General features: G+C 47.7%; 1 protein-coding gene across 1 annotated transcript; it reads left to right on the forward strand.

The window, feature by feature from the left end:
- The first annotated feature begins 635 nt into the window (after nucleotides 1–635).
- Nucleotides 636–3,753, forward strand: PRKAG1 (protein kinase, AMP-activated, gamma 1 non-catalytic subunit). The gene is made up of 10 exons (XM_008570670.1): nucleotides 636–821; nucleotides 1,024–1,105; nucleotides 1,204–1,262; nucleotides 1,407–1,452; nucleotides 1,556–1,610; nucleotides 1,881–2,007; nucleotides 2,113–2,278; nucleotides 2,428–2,465; nucleotides 2,734–2,880; nucleotides 3,033–3,753. The coding sequence occupies exons 1-10, from the start codon at nucleotides 750–752 to the stop codon at nucleotides 3,138–3,140; spliced, it is 900 nt and encodes a 299-aa protein (XP_008568892.1). The 5' UTR covers nucleotides 636–749; the 3' UTR covers nucleotides 3,141–3,753.
- The last annotated feature ends 3,043 nt before the right edge of the window (nucleotides 3,754–6,796 follow it).

Here is a 6,796-nt window from a genome sequence, read left to right on the forward strand (position 1 = left end):
ACACACACACACACACACACACACACACACACACACACACACACACACACACACACACACACACACACACACACACACACACTGGAATCAGGTAGATCTGGATTTGAGTCTTTCTTACCACTTATTAGTGGCGTGACCTTGAGCAGTTTATTTAGCTACTTTATACCTGTTTTCTCATCTGAAACATGAGGACAGTACTTATCTTACAGATGTGTTGTTAAGGGTTAAATGATGTAATATTTTAAAATACATGTAACATAGTATGTAGCACATTCAGGCTATTACNTGGTCCAGCTTGACCGTGACTTTCCCATCTACAGGTCTTGGAAGAATTTTAAGAAGCTTACTTGGTTTTTCATCTTCCTTGAGAAAAAAGAACAAGTGAAAATGTGCTAAATAGATGAAAGTCCCTGCACAGGCCAGCTGCCAAAAAAAAAAAAAAAGGAAAAACTTGGGTTAAAGAGAAAAACTTTTAGATGAGAACAGGTTAATGAGAGTTAGAGACTTTCTGTTTTAGACAGCCTTCTTTTACCTGAGGAGCTAATTGATATAGTGTTACCTGGAGATAGGGGTTGGATGAAATAGTTTCTAAGGGGTTTACTCAGGTTTTATGGAAATAATAGGAACAAAATGGACAGAATAGGGGGCATTATAAAATATCATGGGAGTTGTTGCATGGAAGGAAGCTACTAACTATCCCACCCTATACAGAGACCCCAGAATCCAACAACAGTGTGTATACTTCCTTCATGAAGTCTCATCGCTGCTATGACCTGATTCCTACAAGCTCCAAATTGGTTGTATTTGATACTTCCCTGCAGGTAGGTGAAATCCTTTTTTCCCTTCCCCCTTCCTTAGAGTCTCTAGTTTAATACCTCTCATCCTATCTCATTCTAAATGTAATATCCTCATCCTTCTATGGGGTTAGTCTCATGGTATCCCTTACATACCCAATCCCTGTTCTTTTTTACAGTACTTTCCCCTCTGAATTTCCCTTTATGATTATTACTCTCTTGGCTACAGGTGAAGAAAGCTTTCTTTGCTTTGGTGACTAATGGTGTACGAGCTGCCCCTTTGTGGGATAGTAAGAAGCAAAGTTTTGTGGGTAAGCAAAAGTTTCTGGAACATAGTATTATTGGCATCTTTTGCTGGGCAGGGAGAGCAGCTTTAGGCAGTGCTGAAGGCTCTTGTCTTGGCCTCCAGGCATGCTGACCATCACTGATTTCATCAATATCCTGCACCGCTACTATAAATCAGCCTTGGTAAGGAACCTTAGCCCAATGACCGAAACCACTTTCCCTGCCCAAAGTCCCTCATTCTCATTTTTTTTTTTTCCTCCAAGCAAGCTACAGGGGGTTAATGAAGCAGGGAGATCAAGTCTCAAATTATGTTGCTTCGGCTTCCAGGTGCAGATCTATGAGCTAGAAGAACACAAAATAGAAACTTGGAGAGGTATGTAGAGAATTGGGGGATGTAAAAGGATAAAGGGATGAAGAGTTTCTTGGGAAACACTTTTTCATGGTGGTATTTTTTGAACCATCCCTTTTTCCTTCAGAGGTATATCTACAAGACTCCTTTAAACCACTTGTCTGCATTTCTCCTAATGCCAGGTGAGTTCCAGCTATCCATTTGTCCAAAAAGGGGAAGAGCCTTGCCATCAGCATAGCTAAAGCCGTAGACAACCAAATATCCAGGAAAAGAGGCAGAAGAGAGAAAAGACACACCTCCTAACAAACATACACACTCTTTTAAGTCTGGTCTTCACACTGCTCCCCTCCCCTAACCACCAGTTTTCCCTGTTTATAAACATACCCTATGGAGCTATTTAATCACCCTCAGTTCCAGCAGTATGGAGCTTATTATACCCCCCCTTCCCACAGCTTGTTTGATGCAGTCTCTTCATTAATTCGAAACAAGATCCACAGGCTGCCAGTTATTGATCCGGAATCAGGCAACACCTTATATATCCTCACCCATAAGCGCATCCTCAAGTTCCTCAAATTGTTTGTAAGTATTCCTCAGCACAGTTCTTATTTCTTATATACCAGGTTGGAGGGATATCCAAGAGTGGTTTGGGGGCCTTGAAAGTCAAACCGGTGGTTCTTTTCTCAGATCACTGAGTTCCCCAAGCCAGAGTTCATGTCTAAGTCTCTGGAAGAGTTACAGATTGGCACCTATGCCAATATTGCTATGGTCCGCACTACTACCCCTGTCTACGTGGCTCTGGGCATCTTTGTACAGCATCGAGTCTCGGCCCTGCCAGTGGTGGATGAGAAAGGTGAGAGATTGGGGAGAAGGAAAGGGAGGGCTCCAGGGTGGCTCTGGGAAAATCTGCTTTCCCCTCTGCTCAGCCAGGAGAGTGATTCCTTGTGTGGGGGGAACATTGGATGCCAGATCCTCCTCGCTGAGCTGCCTTTGTCCCCCTAGGGCGTGTGGTGGACATCTACTCCAAGTTTGATGTTATCGTGAGTGATTGTGGAGGGGCTGGGAGGAAGGGAAGGGAAGCGGGTGCTGAATGTGGAGAGGGAGAAGAAGGGAATCTCTTTTGTGATGTAAGGGTCTTAGAAGCTTCTAAGCTTTCAAATCAAATTTGAAAAGGAATTGAATGAGCTAGGCATGGCTTATGGGCATGGCTGACAATTGCCTTAAATCCCTCTGGTGAGGTTGGGTGGATTTAGGGTTTGGGGGCTGGCTCCCTTGCTTCCCTGCAAGCTCCTTCCTCTCTCTCGCCAGAATCTGGCAGCAGAAAAGACCTACAATAACTTAGATGTGTCTGTGACTAAAGCCCTGCAACATCGATCACACTACTTTGAGGGTGTTCTCAAGTGCTACCTTCATGAAACTCTGGAGACCATTATCAACAGGCTGGTGGAAGCAGAGGTAGGGAGGCCAGTGATCCTAAAGGAGCTGGGGTTGGGGGAGAGCAGCTTCGAAAGTGGGGTTTGGCAAAGAGGGTAAGAGCTGAGGAGTGGGGCTCAACCTATCTTAGCTGGCACTAAACATTCCCTTTCTCCCTTCTTGCTCTGTGCCAGGTTCACCGACTTGTAGTGGTGGATGAGAATGATGTGGTCAAGGGAATTGTATCACTATCTGACATCCTGCAGGCCCTAGTGCTCACAGGTGGAGAGAAGAAGCCCTGAGATGGGGGAAGGCAGCACCAGGGGATGTGCCTCACTCACTACCTGCTGGAAGCTCTGGGAATGAGATGAAACTTTGGGTGAATTGTGACTCTGTTCCCTGCTCAGGAGCCCCCTGCCCTTCTATCTGGGAGCTAAGGGAGGCATGGGGGAGGAAGGAGAATGGATTTTTAGCTGCCCTTACCCTCACACATACACTTGAGAAAAATGTTCGGCCTAGCCAATTCTAGACCCTGTCCTCTGAGATATAGCCCCGTTTCTGGCTAAACTGTAGGCTCTGTGCCCTGCAGGCAAATTCTGATCTCTAAGAGATCCCCATACCTCACCCTACTTTTTGCCTCTATCTCTGCCCCAACTCCACCCTAAGATAATAGCACAACAAAACTCTCCATAGAGATATTTTTATTCATTCTGTTTCATGCTGTATGGAGGAGGCTGAGTCCATTTAGTGACATTTCTTCCCATAATGTGAGTGGGGAGGAGGGCCTTTGAGTTCCTGTGCTGTGTGTATGTAAAGGGAGACGGAGATTAGGTGGAGGAGGAGGGCAGAGTAATTAGCCAAGGTTATTACTTTTCATGGCAAATCTAATTAAATGACAAGAATCTCCTCGTGGTATTGCAGTGTTTGATTTTTGCAGTTCTCTCAAAGTATTGCTCCAACCTTCCTACTTCATATAGCTTCTTCTACTCATCATTAACAACACAAAATAGCACACACACATATATATAACTGTGTCAGACATCATTCTTGGTGCTTTACATACATTAACTCGTCTAATCCTCAGAACAATAGTAGATACTATTCCATTTTTCCAGATTAAAAGAAAAAAAACAGGCACAGAGAGGTTAAGTAACTAGCCCAAGACCACACAGCTAGTAAAAGTAGAGCTAGAATTTGAACCTAAATGGTCTGGCTTCAGGGTTTATGCTCTCTACCACTACACTACACTTATTACCTGTCTAATTCTTTCACAACTCTTCCATACCCCATTCCCTGTATTTCCCCTTATTATGTCACTTTCCCCTCTGCCTGGACCATAGCTGGGACCCAAGGAAAATCTTATAACAGCCAGCGCAGTGTTATTACACCAAGGTTAAGGGTTTGGATCTCCATACCGGCCAGCTGCCAAAAAAGAAAAAAAAAAAAATCTCATAACAGTGTTAGGTCTCCAAAGAGTAGAAAGACTGAGGGTCTCTGGGCAGAGAAACCTGCCACCATCATCAGCTTTTCTTAGGGAAGGTTGGACTGTGTTTAGATTTTGCTGAGCTGGCACTATCTTTAAATATATAAATCCTTTGCCTTACTTCCAAGGTGAGAATGAGGTGGAGAGTGGGGAGTGGGAGAAGAGCAGTACTATCATCACCCCATCAGACCCGTTCCCTGTGCTGAAACCCATAGACCAAAACACTAGTCAGCACCAAACACAATAAAGACTGCTAGACTGTGGGTTATGAGCCACATTCTGGGTACCATCTCACTACTGCTTCGCAGGCATGATAAACTTTCCCATCCAAGACAGGAGCAATTTCAGAGTAATTCCTTACCCCTATCCCCGTTGTACCTCAGCCTTCTGGTGAACCCTCAGCCATACCATACTGATTCCTCCGAACTAGGTTTCCTGATGGGACACAGGGGAAAGCATCAAGGCACTTGTCAGAGCTCAGCCTTCAGTGCTGCATTATGGCTGTGGAGAAGACCCTCCTGCATTCACCTCCTCACAGCTCTCACAGCACATCCCAAAACTTGGGAGAGGGAGACTCCCAACTTATTACATTAAAGCATGTTTATGTGTGTGGGGGTGAGTGCATGGTGGAAAGGCCAGATGTCTCCTTATGTCACATTCCATCACGGAAGAGGATTTGTTTAGGGAGGAGGCAAGGGCTTTAAGAAGCCTTAGGACTTGGGTGGGACCCAGAGTGGAAGGAAGCACCTTCAAGCGAAGAGTCATCAGTGTAGCTGGTAGGTGATGGAATCAAGGGGGGTAAAGTGGATGGGACAAGGGATACTTGGGTTCTCTCTAAAGGTCCATGTTAGGGAGCAGGAGGCCGGGGTTTTGTGGTGCTGCTTCTCGGTAAGTCTGTCTCTGCCCTCACAACAACATTTCTGGCCCCTATCCCCTTAAAAAGAAGTGTCTGTCCACAAAGGGCTTCATGTACTTTAGTGGAACAAACTGGGATCTCTTGCTTCTCCCATTTTCCCCTAAAACCCAATCAGTCTCAGAGCCTGAGGATGGAGCTGAGGGAAAGACAAATGATAAAATGTGGGAGACTTACAGGCTTCTATTCTTACCTATTTCTCTCAGTAGAGGCAAATTATCCCCTCTTCCTGAGGAACAATAGCCATACACACTCTCTTTCCCCCTCCCTGCAATCTTTCCCTCCACTGGAGCTGCTGCCATGGTTGCCAGGCATGGTTGCTAAGTCTCTGCATGGAAGGGTTGGCGTGGGCTGTGCTGCCACTAACATTACCATGGTGAATCAGGGGACACCTGGCATAGGCTTAGGGGGAGGGATCATGTGGATGTAAGCAATAACCCCCCAAGAAAGAATGAGCCCTAGAGGTGAGCATCTTGAGCATCGCCTCAGAGGGGGGCTGAGTGAACTAGGCATTGTGGTGGTGGTGGTGAGGGAGAGCTCTACACTGGGAAATAGGGGCCACTTTTACCATTTCAGTTGCTACAGGATTAGTTTTGCCAGGGAAGCCCACCATTCCTCCTCCATCCCCCTCTGTAAGGGTGCAAGTGCATAAGCACTCTATTCTGTCCTCCATAAAGCTGGGCAGAGCTGTGTGGGCACCCTGTGACCCTGAAAACCTGGCTTCCGGATTGGGGGGAGGAGGCTGCTGCTGTGGGAGGGCTCCATGATGTCCGAGGACAAACATCTAGAATGGGAGTGGTGGGGCAGCTTGGGTGGCCAAGACAAACTCCTGTGTCCTGCTGCTCCAGGAGCCCTGGGCTACATCACTGAGAAGGTGAGGAGTTAAGGGTGTGGGGGTCACCCATTTCCAGCTGGGGGAGGCAGCTCTCCCCCAAAGTTGCACAAAAGCTTCATGAAAGCCACCACCTCCTCTCTCCACCACATGGAAGCTGGTTACTCATCTCATTTCTGCACCCGAGCTCCACTGCCGCTAAAAATAGCCCCCCAGCCGTAGGCCAGCCCCTCCTACACCCCAACCCTATGGAAACCAGCAAAGAGTGGCAGGCAGAGACCTTGAGTTCCATTCTCACCACTCCCTGTCGGGGAAACTGAAGTCCGAAGTAGGAAGTCAGGGGCGGAACCCTGGTGGTCAGGCAACCTGACGAGCAGGAGAGTAAAGTGTTAAAACGACAGGAAGGTTGAAGAAATGGGGGCGGGGGAGGGGTACACTGTCAGCTTGGCAAGAATCATAGGCCCCTCCCCCGCCCACTCGTGCGGGTCCCATCAGGCTTGGGGGACAAGAGCAGTGGGAAGGGGCGTCCAATCCCCAGCCGCAGGGGGCGGCCGTGCACATGGGGGAGGTAGCAGCGCTGAGCCGTCCGCGCCGTGTCACATGCGCGCGCACACACACAGACAGGCACACACGTGTGCCCGGGTATATATAGTTCCCAGTCCCTGGGCCCGCCGCTCTGCAGTGGGCACCAGCTCCCTGGGCTGGGAGGGGGCTCCTGGGGCGGGTGGGA

This window comes from Galeopterus variegatus, unplaced genomic scaffold, assembly GCF_000696425.1.
Source record: "Galeopterus variegatus unplaced genomic scaffold, G_variegatus-3.0.2 Scaffold622, whole genome shotgun sequence".
NCBI classification, from domain to species: Eukaryota; Metazoa; Chordata; class Mammalia; order Dermoptera; family Cynocephalidae; genus Galeopterus; species Galeopterus variegatus.

Bases quoted from the DNA above. Each gene is read 5' to 3' on its own strand.
- PRKAG1 (XM_008570670.1), top strand. From the start codon at position 750: ATGAAGTCTCATCGCTGCTATGACCTGATTCCTACAAGCTCCAAATTG. The intron at 1,453-1,555 runs GTATGTAGAGAA...TTTTTCCTTCAG, and splicing joins CAAAATAGAAACTTGGAGAG to AGGTATATCTACAAGACTCC. The intron at 2,008-2,112 runs GTAAGTATTCCT...TTCTTTTCTCAG, and splicing joins TCAAGTTCCTCAAATTGTTT to ATCACTGAGTTCCCCAAGCC.